Source organism: Ostrea edulis, chromosome 7 (assembly GCF_947568905.1).
Source record: "Ostrea edulis chromosome 7, xbOstEdul1.1, whole genome shotgun sequence".
Lineage (NCBI taxonomy): Eukaryota > Metazoa > Mollusca > Bivalvia > Ostreida > Ostreidae > Ostrea > Ostrea edulis.
The window spans coordinates 32,287,567-32,306,026 of record NC_079170.1 but is presented as its reverse complement, the minus strand read 5'-3'; the positions used below and the strand labels follow the sequence as shown (position 1 = coordinate 32,306,026).

Genomic DNA, 18,460 nt, shown 5'->3' with positions numbered 1-18,460 from the left:
ACAGGAATATATTTGTGCAAGGTAGGATCATTCATTATAAACAACAATTGATATTACTTTATGTTTTAAGAGTCAAAGAAACCTGAAGATAAAGAAGATAGTGTCCCCGATGAAGGTAAAATTGTGTATTTTTATTTTCATAGATATGCATTATTTTATGGCTTCATATTCATGGTCAGGATAATCTTTATATTCAATCATTTTTTTAAAACCAGGTACAACTATAATCTCATGAGTCTATAGTTGATAGACTGAATTTCAGTATAATAGTGTACACACCTCATGAGAAACGGTGCAAGCATCAAATGCATGGGCTGAAAAGATTTTGAGAAGGGTAAAAACTAAAAATCATCAGAAAAAGTGTTCCAAAGGATTTTTGTTGTTTAAAAGCGCTTGAAAATTACAATGGGAAGGCTAGTAAAAGTTAGAGTTTCTATCAAATCCGGAGATTAACGAGATAAGTGGGAAAAAGTATCGTTAATCATATGAAGTTCATTGCTAGTGCAGTCGGGCAATAATGCAGCTAGTATTAATTCACAATTTGCATTAAAGTCAAAAACAAGCTACATGTATACAGAGTTCACGTTAGTCCGATCGATCGATACAAGCCCTCGACTAAAAATACGTTTGTCCAATCAATAGATATACTTCGCCTTGACTAAGATGATATCTTATCCGCGATGCTGCACATGGGAATTTCTGTTCATGGCACGCAATATCAATGCATGGTGAAGGTGACGAACAGTGATCAATCTAAATAAAAATGCCTCTAAGTTAGCATAATTACCATCACTTTATATCTATATCTAAATTTTAAAAAAAATGTCTTCACCTAGCCTACCACTGATTCAATCAAAATATGAGTGGGGGTTGTTATTTGTACAAGTCTACTTTTTTAAATCGTTAAATTGTCCTCTTCAATACTTTACCTATTTAGTAGTATTCTGCTTATACGTACCAATCAGTGAATGCAGGTACAGGCCATTACGCTGGTATATTAATCAATTTCCCCATAATAAATTATATGGTATAATTATACTAGTAAAACAATTAACTTTGACACAAACTTATATAATACAGTAAACACCTTTTTTAAAACTCCTTTTATCTCGAAATACCTGGTCACATCTTTTATTTCTAGGGTTGATATCTTGGCAAAGTTTTACGATACCCAATATAATGTTCTAGTTTGACATGTCATAAGCGTGTCCAGTTCACGTACAATCCATGTACATTGTACGTATAACTTGATGGCGTGACCTAAAAAATAAATGTGTCTACACTAGCTCCACGACGCTTTTTTAATTACTGATTATATATGCGAGTGAAAGGCTTTAGGGGAAAACGATGGTGCAGTCTTTTGACAAGTAAAGAAAGGATTGAATTTTTAAAAATACATTCTAATGATTTTCCCTTATATGTTAACACAATTTGTTTGCATAATGGATACAGAGGATCAAATGTTTAATTTAGCAGATATGTTTAGATAGATAGTTCAAATTTAGAATTTCTTTAAGAAACTATTTATTTGCACTTACATGTAGGTGTTTTTCATACCCATGTTACAAAGATTCCGCTTCATAATAAAACAATCATTTGCAGTTTACTTCTAGATTCTGAATCGTACAAACATTTTTTTGGTAATACCCCTCTATCAGCTATTGGACCCATTAGTGGTAAATTTTATTGGGGAGGGGGTAATATTTTACGTGTAGCATTGAATATTTATTCGACCAAATTGTACCATCAGAGAAGAATTATGATGCGTAAAATCCAAAATCAAAGAAACGAATGACAAAGGAATACAAAAAAGATTGCACTGCCTGATGAACAGAAAATTAGCCGTCAAATATATCAATGCATGAAATACATACAACACATTTGTACATCCATGGTAACTATGTTGAAGTAATCAACTTGAATGCTATACATGCACACAACTATATTGTAGATGCATATTGTTTTCTTATATTGAAAGGACCTCCCAACTTTAGCTGTGGCATATGGCCCCTGCATCGTCGTTAGCCACGGTTACTGAGTCCGGTAGTACCTACCCTACCTCAAACTGCGAATGCATGATCAGCAAAACCATCGATTTTCAATAATCTTTATAAAATGACGCAATATTTTTTTTTACCAATCACAGCTACAATAACAGATTTCTGATATTCCACCACTAAAACGCGCAGTGTTTGTTTACAAGAAATGACAGACAGAAAACGCTATCGATCCTTGTTTACAGAAACAAGTACAGTTTATAAGTATTTATTAAATTAAATTAACAACAGTAGCTACGCTCGTAAATTCTGTGTTAATAAACTTAGCCGTATTCTCAAATTTCATGAGGAAATTCGGGGTAAAGTGAATGTGTTGAAATCTGAAAAACTAGAGTTGATTAGACAATTATCTAAGGAGAGTGGCGTGGTTACGCATACCGCATGGTAAATTTATTACACCGGTGAAGTCAACAAAGATGCGTCTATTAGTTACATCACCCAAGAAGTGTCCGGTTTGTTCTCAATCAGCAATCCTAGGATTATTCCGGTACGAGGACGCAATGACCTCAGAATGATTTTCTTTCCAAGAGAAAAAAAAAATGGAAGCTCACCGATTGGTTAACTAATGAACAAAATATTAATGAGGATTTGTTTTATCATACAGCCACGGCATTTGACGTAGTGTAAACGTAGATAATAGGCGTGGTTTGCAACACCGATGGCCCCCGATGATTTAGCAAAACATCAAAGTTTGAATTATGCATTTTGCAGTGCCCTAAGATGTTCATTTATATCTTAACTTAAAGGTTTGACATTTTATTTTACTGAAAAGTTCGTTAACATTAAGAGTTATGCCGTCGTTTGATTCGGGTTTGTCTGTTTTTGTTAAATCGCTATTGGTAATCATCGTATGACTGGTTTTAAAGCCTTCGTTTATATCGAGCACAACTTTGTCTAGATTTCTCTTTTTGACAAACGGGATTATTTCAGCTTCTCCATCGTCAATTTCCCATATGTATGTAGTAGTATTCCATTATCACCTGTGTATGACGTTTATGTCTCTCAACTGAATCAATACACAAGAGCTGGTTCTATGTATAATCAATTTTGAAATCGTGACAAGCCACTGACTTACAACTCGGTGTTACTAGTCATTTCGCAAATTCTATGGTAGTTATACCAAAGTGGTTTACCAAAGCCACCTATCATTGGGGAAAATGCTGTCTGACGTGTTTCATACCTAAGGTTAGACCGTTCTTTATACACTGATTTTGACTACGGGTTACTCCGTTTACCTTATCAAAACAGGGCTAACGGTCGCTGTAAACGATTGACATGGGATGCTTAGTCTTCTTGGGTGTATTGTCCTACATCTCCTATATTCATAGTCAGAAAATGGCGAACGCTTAATTCAAATTCCTTATAGGGGTTATGAGATTGATCACTGTTCGTTATCACCTCTTCATATTTTCAGAGTCACAGAAACCTGACGATAGAAAGGAAAGTGTCCCTGATGAAGGTAACATTAATGGTCAAGATAATCTTTATACTCATTCGTTTTCTTAATAATCAGGTATTACTATAATGTCATTAATTTATGTCAGTCATATACATTTTTCAAATTCTATGGTCTTTGTAACAATCTAGTTTGCCAACACAACCTATCATTGGGTCAAATATCTGACTTGTTTCATACCGATTGTTAGGCCGTTCTTGTCACACTGACTTTGACTACTGAAAACTCCATATACATGATCAAAATATAGAGATCACACAACGGGTGTGACCGGTCAACAGGGGATGCGTACTCCATCAAGACACCTGATCCCATCTCTGGTATATACAGGGGTCCGTGTTTGCCCAACTCTCTATTTTGTATTTCTTATAGGAGTTATGAGATTTATCCCTGTTCGTTATATTCACTGTTCATATAGGGTCAATGTTAATTGAATGACTTTTAGCATATTGTATATACGTCATGAATAACATAAAATGAAAAAAGTCAAATTTAATGACATTTATAATCAAGAGGAAAAATAACCCAAACTGTCCAAACCTGTATAGGAATCCAACCAGCAACTTGTGCGTAATCTATTACGTTTTGCAGGTTGTTGTACAAAACAATTTTTTTTAAAAATCGTGTTTAGCATTTCGGTCAAATTCTAGTAATATACTCTGTATTAAAACTGAAAATCTGTAGCACTAGTCTGCATACTTCCAAAGCTTTATTTGTCATATATGTTAACGGAAATCTATTAACGCATCTTTATGACAAATGAGATGATTTTTTCTTTCTCATTTTCGACTTCTCATATTTCAGTAGCATCATATTCTATTATCGGCTACATCTTTCTGTCTCTCAACTGATTAATTTACTGCAAAGAAATCAATGTTACAGAGTTTAACTCAAATGGTGTTTCATGTGTTTCATACCAATTTTTGGCCGTCTGATTTTGACAACAGAGTACTTCGTGAGCACACGGTGGGTGTAACCGATCAACGGCGAATTTTCGTGATCACGAATTATAATCCTTTAGTAGCCGAGCTAGAACATATTTTACTGTTATCAGACAGAATTTGTTCACAATTTAGCTTCTAAATCAGAAGAAAAATATTGATGTGACCCTTAAACTCAACATTTAATTGTATAGACTTTTTCATTTCAAATTAACTCGAAATAGATTAGTTGAATACTGTTTGACGTCCTTCTCCAGGATTTTTCACTCATGGAGAATTCACCACTGCCGGTGAAGGGCTTCATAATTTATGCCTATGCTCAGCGTTTACTGCATTTGAGCAGGGTGTCTTTATTGTGCCACACATGCAGTGACACGGGGCCTCGGCCTTTTTCGTCGCATTCGAGGAACCACCTATTTAGTTGCCTCTTACGACAAGCAATGTGTGTTGATGACCTATTCTACCCCTATTCCCCATGGGGTTCATATTTGGATATTGTATTGGGAATATATGTAAATGGTAAATTGACAACTCAACGATATGACAAAGTGGATGACTTAAGATTCTCTATTGTCAACTCTCCGTATATACGTGGGAATATCCCATTATTACCTTTTTATGGTGTTTATGTCTCTCAACTGATTCGATACATGAGAACATGATCAGTGTGTGATCAATTTTAAAGGACGCAACACACTGATCAATTACTTGTTGTTACTGAGGCTTCAACAAATTTGATTGAAGTCAACATTTTGCAAATTCTATGGTCGTTATAATGCTCATTTTTAGGAAATCCAAAGTGGCCTTAACTCGAATGCTGTCTGACGTGTCTCATACGGATTGTCAGGTTGTCCGTTACACATTGATTTTGACTGCATATTACTCAGTCTGTCTAATAAAAATATAGGGCTCAATCAAGGATGCTTACGAGTTCGAGTGTATCCAATAGACCTTTTAATTTTGTATTTCTTACATGCGGTACGAGATTAATCACTGTTCATTATCTTTACCTTTTCATCTAAGGGTTAATCATTTTGCCTTGATTTAAAAACTGATTGTACATAGAACAAGCTCTTGCACATCGAATCATTTGACAGAGGTAAACACCATTAGCAGGTAATAATGGAATATTGCTAATTAGATAAGGGAAGTTGACGATGAAGAAGCTGAAATCAGCCCGTTTCTCAGAGAGTTGAGTTGTTTGTTTACTGTTATTATCTACGTACAATAAATATATAAGTACGAGGCAGATGTGGAAAAAAAATCTCGTGTAATAAGTTTAGCATATGTCGTTGATGTCTTTCAACTGATTCAATTTGCAAATGCCTGTTCTGCGTGTGATAAAGTTTTAAATCGAGAAAGGCTACCGACAAACAAGTTGGGGTTGTAGGGATTTCAAGTCTCGTTTAAAGTCAGCATTTTGCAAATTCTATGGTCGTTCTAACGATCTAGTATACCATTACAACCTGGCATTGGACAACATGTTGTCTGACGTGTATTACACTTACATGTATTGTTAGACCGTTCTTTAAACACTGATTGTGACTACGGATTACTCTGTTTACCTTTTCAAGATATAGGGCTCACGGTGGGTATGACCGATTAACAGGCTATGCTTACTTATTCCACATAGGTATATGATTCCACCTGTGGTGTATGCAGTGTCCGTGTTTGTGCAACATTTAGTTTTACATTCCTTATAGAAGTTATGGGATTGATCAATGTTCGTTATCACCATCTCATCTAACGATCAGTGTCTTGATTTACAGTAGAGAATGACATCAAGAAGCAAGGAATTGATTTCCTATTAAATATGTCCCCAGAACATGAGAAGTATCACAAGGGAATAGCACAGAGGTGTAAGTATGCGATGAGACATGATTCTATGCTTTATTAAATGACAATAGGTACCCAAGCAATATGTCGCCTAATCACCCTGTTGTTGTCAAAAAGAAGTCTTTGTTGAATAGCTATTCTATTCGAAATTGTGCGAGTTTCTACCTTCAGCACAGTTTTGCCTATTAAAGGGACTGGTTCACGATTTTTGATCAACATATTTTTCATTTTTGATGTTAAACATTAAAAATATAGCTCACTTAATGTTGAAAGCCAACATTTTGAGCTTCTGAATGCAAGAATGAAAGCAATATTTTAGCCTTAAATCTGTGTTATGTAAATAAAGACTCGAGTCTTTTTATGTAAACAAACAAGTGAAATATTGATTTTGTAATATAATTCATCTTAATTTTGCATAATCACAAATTTTAATTTTTGGATGACACATTTTACTCCCAAAATGCTTGAAATGTGAAAGATATTATAATCTTAGATGGATATCCATTTTTTTTTTTTGAAAATTTCCTAAACAATAGCATACCGCAATCTTTGTTTACAAAACAGATAATAAACTCTCTAAAATGAGTTTATGTGATGATGTATAACCTTAATTTTCATTTGAAATCTTTCAAACACATTAGACAGTAGAATTTGGTCATTAAAAGTGGAAAACAAAATTTTGGGTAAAATCGTGAATCAGTCCCTTTAACAACTTCAATGTTTTAATCAGTGCTTGAACTCTATTGACGTATATAAATGAAAAAGTGTCTATAAATGTGATAATATTTAAAAGGATTTTTTTTGTATTAATTACTTGAAAGTGAAGGTTCCAGATGATGTTCTAAGATTAAGAAAGTGATTTGAATAGCACTATGCATACATTAAACAATCCATTTGTCAATTTGATTTTCAATCTACAAATAAATGCATCTATTTACACATGACGTGGAAAGCATTACAATTTACTTTTGAAAATTGTGTAGTGAAAGTCCCTGTAGAAGTTCTTGGAATGCCAAACGCAGACATTCAATCCTTTATCAGAAACTACAAAAAAGGGAGTACAAAGGTATACTGCGGCCGTGGAATGGTGGTAGGTTGCTTCGAGGCAGGAAAGACAACTCTGGTGAAGAAATTGAAGGGAGAAGATGTATCTCAACCACCAGAATCCACAAGAGGATTAGAAGTTCATACAAATATTTTTATTGTGAATGAAGACGGAACTAGTTTGACAGGTAAGGAGGATGTGTCTCAAATAGGACCATTTGCTCAAACTGATGGGGATTGTCTTAACATTGAGTTTTTTCTTATCAAAGATATATTTCTTAATGTTTTAAACACGTTACCTTTGCTTCGTAATCCAATTACGAATATACATAATCAAATAATTTCAGAAATTGTAAAGTTATGTAATGGCGCACATAAATGTGAGATGGGTGATTGTTGATGGATCTTAAATGGCTTACCATTTTCGTAGCATTGTTTTGATTTATTACTATATGCAACCAAAATAATATCATTTAGCAATCATTTCGACATGCATTCTGATTTCTGTAATCGCCCCAAAACATATTAATTAAAAACCATCAACAAATATTCTGATACATTTAGACAAAATTATGAATCCTGCAAGTTATAATCCTAGATTGAATTTTATACTGTTACCCCATGACCTGTTTACTTATGTTTCTTTCTCGCTAGCCATTAGGATTTGTAGTGAACATGCTTTCCAGCTGACAACTGCATGTCCAAATTCAATTAATTGTTCTTTTGGATTTTAAGATCAAAATTCCATTTCAGTGAACAAGGATAAGAAAAATGAACAACGTTTGCAAATAATTCTGGAAAAATCTGGGAGTGAAGTTGAAAAGACTTCGTTGAACGCTGAACACTCAATTCCAAAAGCTGATGAAGAAAACCCGGGTACAATTATCCCACCAGCAATGAATTATACAGAATCTTCGGCGCAAAAACACGAAAAGAAATATGATTTGCCTGGTCCTTCCTCTGAAAAGCCGAATGATATTTTTAGTAAAGTTGAGCAAAAATCTTCCAACACTGGAAAAAATCCTGTTAAGCATCCCATAAAAGATCAGATTACAGACAGTGTTAAGAATAAAACGGATGAAAATCAACAAAGTCTGAGACAGGACATAGGTAGTATCCTACCTAGTGTCAGTGATAAACCGATAAAGACGATAAGTTTGTTGGACTTTGCTGGTCAAGATGCTTATTACGCTTGTCATCACATTTTCTTAAGTCCAAGGAGTTTTTATATCCTAGTGACGGATATGTCTAAGAAATTGACCGAAAAACCAACCAACCCTCATCAGAAAAAGGATCTCACAGACAGGGACTGGGATTACCAGGGTATGAAACTTTTATCCTTGAGTGAAAATTCATCTTCATGTTAATAAAACACATTGATATAATTTACAAAGCTGAAAGAAATCCGCGTTCAATATCCGTAATATGTATTCTGAGGTGACGTTATTTGAACCTATCGGTGAATGTTGAGTAAATCCATATTTTTTTTCAGAAAAAAAGTTATAGACATTCAATAATAAACATTATTATATAGCTAATAAATAGTCTATTATAAAATCTGCATAAAATCTAGAGAATGTTAGCGTTCAATATCCTGAGAATTTATTGAACGCTAACTTTGCATTGCTTAAATTGTATGCGCCCGGAACATTCCGAGTATGAGCGTTCAATATTGACGTTAGCGTAACGACGTAAACAAGCCAAAATGGCAGAAGACGGTCCTCCGAATCTGACAGAACCGGTATTTGATATTTACTTAAGCAAAATGTTTTACTGTACATAAACTATGATGTCCCCATTTACAAAATCAGTTTGCTTCATGCATTAATGACGGGTTGAATATTGAACAGTTAAGAAATGCATGCTGTTATTGCACACCGTCACCTTAGATGCCATTATTGATGAATTTCCATCTATTTTGGAGGAGTTTGAGTGCAAAGGGATATGATTTAACAACTAAATACTTTAGCTATATGATAAAAGGGTTATTGAACTTATATAGGTGAATATTGGCACTCGTTGGTTATTTTCACGGCCAACTCGTGCCAATATTCACCAATATAAGTTCAATAACCCTATAGTATTTTATTGATAAATTGTAAAGATTTTGATTTGCAAAATATTTCTCAAGAAAATTATGGGATCCACATAATTAAACTACGATCTTGCATTTCGAAAACCTGGAAAAGGTGTTTGTTTATTTTTTACCTCTTGTATATTTTTTTAAAGATCAGCATATTTATATTCTTAAGGAGGAATAGTACATCGTCGTAATGGCTTACTTCTTTTTGAAATTTGAATTAAAATATGAATTTCAGCAATAGTAATATATGGACCGCCTTGGTGGACTAGGTGTTAGAGCGTTCATCCCGCATGCGGAGGGCAGGAGTTTGAATCCCGGCCGCGACAGACCTAAGTCGTTAAAACATGTAGTGACAGTTCCATCGCCAAGCGCTCGGCATCAGGTGTGAATGTCACGGGTCCTCAGAAATTACCTTAAAAACACAATAGGTGTGGCACGCTAAAGAACTATAGAACGCGGAATTTATAACGAAGCAGGATCGTGGAAATCCCGCCAGGAAATTGAAGATATAGATCTTGCATTGTTGTCCCCTTGTCCTCGAGGGTCTCTACAGTCCTGTAGCTAAGTATTTCGTTACTAGCTTGAAAATATGAATGTATATTTAATTGCTGAGATAAAATTTAGAAATTCAATTCAAAGTTAAGGATTGTATCTCCGTCATACATAGCTCTGATCCTTGGACGAATTTGGCTCCAGTTTTTGACATCTAGTTTTCCTTTTAGCTCTTGCAAGTTTTTTGTCATTTCGAATTTCCAAAGTGTCGGCTTGAGCTTCACTGAAGATACATTATTTGTCGAAATGCGCATCTGGTGCATCAATATTGGTACCGTATAAGTTTTACATTGCATGTAGAAAGAAACCAAAAACAAAACAGAAAACCCAAACATCTTGATAGATGTTTAATATTTGATTTTTAACGTAGACATCCATAGGTATTTTTCATTATATTTGTTGTTTAAATGTGTCTAAGGTCATATTATTTGATATTTAATAAAAATTTAATTTCACCTTCATTGATTGTCAGCTTGATCCATATCTCTTGAGAGTAAAAATGTTTAAATAAATCAAGAAAAACTAAAATACTTGACAAATAAATATAAATACCATTTATCATTTTGGGTTGGAATTGTATTTTGTTCATGAAAATACCCAATGCACATTCAAAAGTTATGCAATTATAAACCAAAGTAACAAATCGCATAAATGAAATAATTCTTTTTAATATGTTAACATGGAAACAAAGCCCAGTGGGTAGTCATTTTATTTGCTTTCCGGATCATTTTTAGATTGATCATATCGATTTCGACATATCAAAATAAAGGACACCACAGAGTCGTCCACTTCTGCTTCATACTTAGATATTTTATTGAAAGTAAACATTAACGGCAAACTGACAACTCAACTGTATGACAAACGGGATGATTTCAGCTTCTCCATCGTCAACTTCCCATATTTATGCAAGGTGAAGATAACGAACAGTGATCAATCTCATAACTCCTACAAGCAATACAATATAGATGGTTGGGCAAACACGGACCCCTGGACACACCAGAGGTGGGATCAGGTGCCTAGGAGGAGTAAGCATCCCCTGTTGACCGGTCACACCCGCCGTGAGCCCCATATCCTGATCAGGTAAACGGAGTTATCCGCAGTCAAAATCAGTGTGCCAAGAACGGCTTAACAATCGGTATGAAACACGTCAGACAGCATTTGACCCAATGTGAGGTTGTATTGACGAACTAGATCGTTATAACGACCATAGAATTTGCGAAATGCTGACTTCAATCGAGACTGTTGAAATCCCTGTACCATAAACTTGTTTGTCAGTAGCTTACCTCGATTTAAAAACTGACTATAAGCAGAACAAGCTCTTACATATCGAATCAGTTGAGATATATAAACACTATATGCAGGTGATAATGGAATATTGCTACATAAATGTGGGAAGTTGACGATGGAGAAGCTGAAATTTATGTAGCAATATTCCATTATCACCTGCATATAGTGTTTATATATCTCAACTGATTCGATATGTAAGAGCTTGTTCTGCTTATAGTCAGTTTTTAAATCGAGGTAAGCTACTGACAAACAAGTTGATGGTACAGGGATTTCAACAGTCTCGATTGAAGTCAGCATTTCGCAAACTCTATGGTCGTTATAACGATCTACTTCGTCAGTACAACCTCGCATTGGGTCAAATGCTGTCTGACGTGTTTCATACCGATTGTTAAGCCGTTCTTGGCACACTGATTTTGACTGCGTATAACCCCGTTTACCTGATCAGGATATGGGGCTCACGGCGGGTGTGACCGGTCAACAGGGGATGGTTACTCCTCCTAGGCACCTGATCCCACCTCCGGTGTGTCCAGGGGTCTGTGTTTGCCCAACTATCTATTCTGTATTGCTTATAGGATTTATGAGATTGATCACTATGCGTTATCTTCACCTTACATAAAGTCAAAACTGTAAATGATTTGAGAGTATCTTTGACCTGTGCCGAATTAATAAAGAACTGTAAGTCTTGCGGATAGAAATAGCTCCACTTCACTTATATGATTACGTATTAATTAAGGACGGAAAGTATTCACGCAGCACGATGTTTGTTTATGTATTCACAAACGATATTTAGTAAAATATGAGACGTTTGGAAAAATACTAAAATTTGAATATGCTGTTATTACTTGATTTTTTCACTAGGGACACCTTAACCACATTGTGTAAATTGCAAAAAATGGCCAATTTAAAAAGATGTTCTCTATAACAACAATGCGGTGTAGAGCAAGGAAGTCTTTTCCAAAATTGTAAATATCATGATCCCCGGGTCAGGGGTTCTGACTCCATGGCGGGGCCACGCTTTGTATATAGTGTTTATGTGTAAAACAGTAAGAAAATATCATCTTCTGTAATACTACGAATACTAAATTGAAACTAAATGGATATTTCGAACGAGCAGTTACTCCTCTTCCACAATGGTAAATTTTATGATTCCCAAGGTAAGGCAGGATCAAAATGGTAAGTGTTTAAATGAAAAATGCTGATAACGAACAGTGACCAATCTCATAACTCACAAGCAACACAAAATAGATAGTTGGTCATACACTAACCCCTGGACACACCAAAGGTTTAACAATTAAAAAAATAAATGTAGTTTGAAGCATCTTTGGTACTTGGGGAGGGGATACAGTGTACATTTCCGGGCCTTAAGGGCGTGGTAAAAACTGCGACACATCGATCAATATTCCAAAATCATCTTCTCCACAACTGCAAATCTGGAAGAAAACTAAACGCATAATGATTTACATTAGGGAAGCCTCTACTGAGTTTGTAAGTATCATGATCCGCGGGGTAGATGTTCTAACTCTAGGGCGACACCAAACATTAGGTGACTGGCGTCATGAGAAAAGGGCCCATAATGTCAAAATTTTACAATTTGAGTTTTAACTCGAAGTACCTTCGCTAACATTTTCTGTTTACAAAACTACCAAACCTTTATTCATATCATGCGTATTGAGTGTTTTATTGGCATTTTTTGGGATGAATGTCCAAAAATATCTTACCGTCACACGACGTCAGAGACGGTGATAATGTATTTCGAACGTTCTTTATTCAGAGTTACATTTCAGCAAGTGAATGAAACTGTTGAACAATTCATAACTCGTTTACATGAAAGAGCTGTGTATTGTGAATTCGGTGTAGCCCAAGATGAAATGATAAGAGACCCAAGTTATTGAAAATGTTTGCCTCATAGATTAAGAAGGAAATTCTTACAAATGAAAGACCTTACTCTTGAACTTGTCAGACAAATGGCTCAGACCATTGAGTTTTCAGGAAAACGAACACTCTCCATGGAAGGGAAGGAAAGTCACGTGATATCAACAGAATCGGTGAATAGAGTTTAGGAATCAAGGTATAGAAACAGGCCAGCAAAGAAAACGTCCGATACAATTTGTTTCGCATGTGGAAGAAGAGGACATATGAAACGTGATACAAACTAACCAGCCAAGAAACTGTCATTTCATAAGTGTGGTAAACAAGGACATTTTGAGAAAATGTGTAAAAGTGAAAAGCATAGCCATACGTCAAAAAAGAAAGCACAACGACAGTGTTAGAACTGTTGATGACGCTGAATATGCATTCACTGTGAACAGCTGCGAGTCCAAAAATATGTTTGCCAACTTAACAGTAGGAGGAGTTGAGACCAAATTATTAGTTGACTCTGGATCAACAGTAAATGTGACTGGACACAAACAATGATAATCCTTAAAGGAAAACAAGATGAAGTGTACAAGTCAGAAATCAACACAGGAAATTTGCATATGGAGGGAACCAACTAATTGTTCTCGGTACATTCCAAAACTGATGTTCAAGTTAAGGGAACCAGCAGGGCGATTAATACTGAATTATATGTTATTCGGGAGGAAGGACCAGGGATTCTTTGTAAAGATTCAGCAACAGAGCTAGGATCGCTGAAAATAGAGATACCCCACATTAACATGAATGTCGTTGATAGAAAGTCAAGGAGTGAAGGAGAAATTTCCAAAATGTTTCACTGGAATTGAAAAACTATTCTCTCAAAATTCCATTTGATCCAGATGTAAAACCTGTGGTACAACCTGTACGGTGTGTAGCTTACAATTTGCGTGAAAAATTAGAACACAAACTAGATGAACTTGTTTCTCATGATATCATTGAGAAAGTCGATGGACCGAGTCCTTGGGTTTCGCCTGTGGTAGTTGTTCTGAAGAAGAATGATATTCGTTTATGTGCTGACATGAGGCAAGCAATCAGGCTGCTATGCGTGAAAGATATTATATACCTACCGTTGAAGAAGTGTTACAGGACTTTAATCAAAGCACTGTATTTTCCAAACTTGACATCAAACTTACATACCAAATTGTACTAGATCCAGAATCGCGAAAGATTACTACATTCATGACTCACAAGGGCATGCATCGTTATAAACGACTTCTGTTTGGTATAAGTTGCGCGTCAGAACTGTATAATAAGACCATTCAACAAACAGTGGATGGATGTGATGGTGTTCAGAGTATCTTTGATGATATTGTTGTGCATGGGAAAACTACAGATGAGCATGATAAACGATTAGATGCTGTGCTTCAAAAACTTTGTGACCGAGGAAATATATTGAACATTGAGAAATGTGAATTTAACATGACACACATTGAATTTATGGGACATTTTCTCTCTCAACACAGTATCGATATGACTAAATCTAAGGTGGAGGCTAGACAACTTGAAACTATTTCAGAGGTACGGAGTTTCGTGGGATTGGTGAATCTTAGTGGTAGATTAATTGCACATTTAGTCACTATATAGCGGAACCATTGAGGAAGTTGACACGTAAGAATGTTCCATTTAAGTGGGGGTCAGAACAAGCTAAGTCATTTCAGGAACTGAAAGACCAGTTGTCACAAGCTAGTACATCGGGATACTTTGATCCTTTAGCGCAGACCATTGTGATTACCGTGGAAGCTCAATTGGACTTGCTGCTGTACTTGTTCAAAAACAAGGAACTGACTATCTAGTTATCATGTACGCAAGCAGAACTCTCACTGATGTTGAGAGGCGATACTCTCAAACTGTAAAGGAAGCATTGTGTCTGATTTGGGGATGTAAACGTTTTCACATGTGTCTCATTGGATCAAAATTCGAATTGTGGACATATCATTGACAGCCGGAGTGTATATTTTCTGTCAAGTTAAAACCGAGTGCGAGAATAGAACGTTGGGTTCTTCGTTTATAATCATTTGGCTACCATGTGAAGTATATTTTGGGAACAAAGAACATTGCAGACTCATTATCAAGACTTGTACCAAAACTGGTTAATAAACGATCAGATAATGATGACATTGAGGAGTATATTCGTAGTATTACAGTAGATACAACTCCTATAGCAATCACAACAAAAGAAATTGAACGCGCATCAGAAATCGATGATGAACTGAGTGATGTACGTAAACGTATCTTATCAGGACAATGGGAGCGTTGTCATTTCAGGGAATATCTACCTGTCAGGAATGAACTTTATGCTATTGGTCAAATTATTCTGCGAGGTATCAGAATTGTGATACCGAAAAATCTGCGTGACAGGATTTTTGAATTTGGACACGAGGGACATCCCGGAATTGTTTTGATGAAGAGAAACTTGCGTTCAAAACTATGGTGGCAAGTGATGGACAGAAGCGTAGAAAAAACCTGTTGTAGTTGTAATGGATGTCAATTAGTTAGTGCAGCGTCTAAACTAGAACCCTTGAAAAGAACTGAGCTGCCAGGTGCTCCATGGGAACAGTTAGCTGCAAAGGACAAGGGACGTTATTGGCTATATACCGCCGAGAATTTCTTCATTTTTTCAACTTTCATACCATGCTTAATTACTTGTTTTATTTACTCATCTAGGACGTAATCATTATCCCACTTACATGAAAATGACGTAATATTTTATTATGACGTCATGATTGTGCGCTAAAGTTGGGTCGTTTAGCGGAATCTGTTGATTTTTGATAAGATATGAATAAACTTTATTAAAAACAAACACTTTTGCATGCAACAACCAGATTTATATTTTGCATGTTTGATTATCCATTAATAATTTTCTTTCATTATCAATATGGTGTCGGTTGTTGGCTGCAAACAATATGAATTTTGAAAAAGACTGAATGCGGAAATCGGCAGTTTTCCAGTATGAATCTGTGTTATATAGTATTTTCCTTGAAAAGGAAATATTGCGGTGATGCAAAGTGCGACATTGTAGAGAAAATCCACGGAGATACACTGTGTCCTCCGTGTTCCACGGTGTGTGTTATTTGCGAATACACACAGCTGCTAAGAGCTTTGTTCTGGCCACGGCGCCTTGCGGGAGATGTGAAAATGTGCCGCAGGCCAAATAATCACGATAAGGGTGGAATTTTAAGAAAAGAAAAAAATGTTAATATCCCCCCCCCCCCGATACTTATTTTGTTTTCCAGCATTTTGAGCCAATTCCAACGATACCAAACACTATATATTATGTTTTTAAGAAAACCTGGTTTTGAATTTTTTTGTTTTAGTCTTCTTTCTTCCTTAAAATATTCTTAAATTCTATGTTTAGATAATGCGTACTTGCAGGCAATTCTTGTTTGAATGCGAATTAGTATATTCAGTAAATGAAAAACATACATGTACAACATGTGATAGGGATATCTAATAATTAACGATGTGTTCTCTCTCTCTCCTCTCTCTCTCTATCTCTCTCTCTCTCTCTGACAAATGCGCTGTTTAACATAATTACTTCCATTATATTGTGTTAATATGCATCTTGACAAATATAACTTGATCCAATATAGAAATTAGAGCATTGTCGATGATTAAAAAATTGGAATTAATTTATTACATAATTAATAGAAGCAAAAATACAAACCATCGAATGATTTATTTTTAAAATCCCCAGTTAATTACATTTGACCGAGACTTATGTTCAATGTACTTTGATAGAGGTTTTCATAAAAAAAATGTTCATCGGGAGTGTATGGATAATGCAATGATTTTTGTATAATAAGTATATACCATGCAAATTCCTAGGGTCTTTGTCACAGTATAACTAAATTACGGTTAGCTAGTTTGGATTTTGACTTCTTATGAAAAGTGTGAAATTTATTGGGTCGGTGCGATATCAGATCTAGTGTAAGATCACGGGTATCTTGCGCGCCGACCCAATATATTTCACACTTTCCACAAGAAGCACTTCTGTTGATTTCAAATACACGGATTAGGTGACCCCCATTGTTCTACTGATGCGAAAACCCCTTCTAATTTGCATGGAATGTACACGTTATACACAGGTCATTGTTATAGTCATACATCACAGTACCGCTAACCCGACAAACATTTTTTTAAAATTTTGAAAAATGACGAAGTATAACCAAACTGCAGATTGAACTTTATAGAGTCCCATGCTAAGATTACTTATATTTTTCAATGTATCAAAAGGAGTATGTTGTCGGTTAAGTTGTGTAAAGTTCTTGACAAGTAATAAAAAACAACAAAAATGGTGCTTAAATTGTCCGATTACGAAAACCTTAAATTGGGAACGTGTGTGTGTGGGGGGGGGGGGGTGTAGTAGTCTGAAACTGTCTCAATTCCCCCTTCCGACTTCAATTTCTTAAATCGTGCTGTGGGTAGGTCGCTACAAGCTACAAGGCTAAATCCTTAACTTTCAAGCTTTTAAATTACACACTCTCCGATTCTACGTGCTTGTAATCAATATTTAAAGATGTAAATCCTCGGTGTTAAATACAACTAGTTCATGAAAAAAAGACTAATATCAATATAAACAGAAATAACTTAACGATTATTTGCTTTTATTCATATACGCTATCGATTATTAAAATCTTTAATTTAATCTTTAGATGCATAAGATAATGAAAGCAACACACACCACACACACACACAGAGAGAGAGAGAGAGAGAGAGAGAGAGAGAGAGAGAATCTTGAAAGGACAATATCTTTCTGATTAATTATCCATCCCCTTTCATTCTGATATATTTTTTTTATTTCCCATGTTGCTTTCTTTACATGTTAAATTTTTCGGCTCGTCCGGGTTAGCACTAATGAATTAGTCCCCCCCCCCCCTCCCCCTCTAAAACGATGTTACGTGCTTAGCTGTCTATCTCTTTCTCAGTCAAAAAAATAAATAAATACATGCTATATACACTGCAACATCATTGGATTTACTGGACAATTCTTCGATTTCACCTTCATAATACATGTTAATGCAAGTGGACTATCTAGGCATTTTTTTTTTCCATCTTCGCTAGCCAAGATTATTCGTACACAAAGGCACAGTTGACCCAAAACCCATTGCTAGTGGAGATGAGATGAATTTTACCCCCGTATTATGTTATAACTGACCAAAACCTAGTACGTTTGTTTTACAACTTTCATTCAGAAGACACGCAAGTTTGTGAGTCACTGAATAAACGAGAAAACGTCTGCACTTTTATTTCAATCGTTGTCAACTCTATACTTCGTGATATTTCAAGACTA

The 18,460-nt window shown here is 35.5% G+C and overlaps 1 protein-coding gene across 1 annotated transcript in view; it reads left to right on the top strand.

Annotated features, from left to right (window-relative positions):
* The window catches only part of LOC125656879 (uncharacterized), a 29,279-nt gene extending 20,517 nt beyond the window's left edge, over nucleotides 1-8,762 (top strand). The window contains exons 10-14 of the mRNA XM_056144014.1: nucleotides 71-115; nucleotides 3,472-3,516; nucleotides 6,224-6,313; nucleotides 7,274-7,522; nucleotides 8,088-8,762. Coding sequence (XP_055999989.1) covers nucleotides 71-115; nucleotides 3,472-3,516; nucleotides 6,224-6,313; nucleotides 7,274-7,522; nucleotides 8,088-8,701 — 1,043 coding nt within the window. The 3' untranslated portion in view covers nucleotides 8,702-8,762. The remainder of the gene's footprint in view (nucleotides 1-70; nucleotides 116-3,471; nucleotides 3,517-6,223; nucleotides 6,314-7,273; nucleotides 7,523-8,087) is intronic.
* Nucleotides 8,763-18,460: the final 9,698 nt, after the last annotated feature.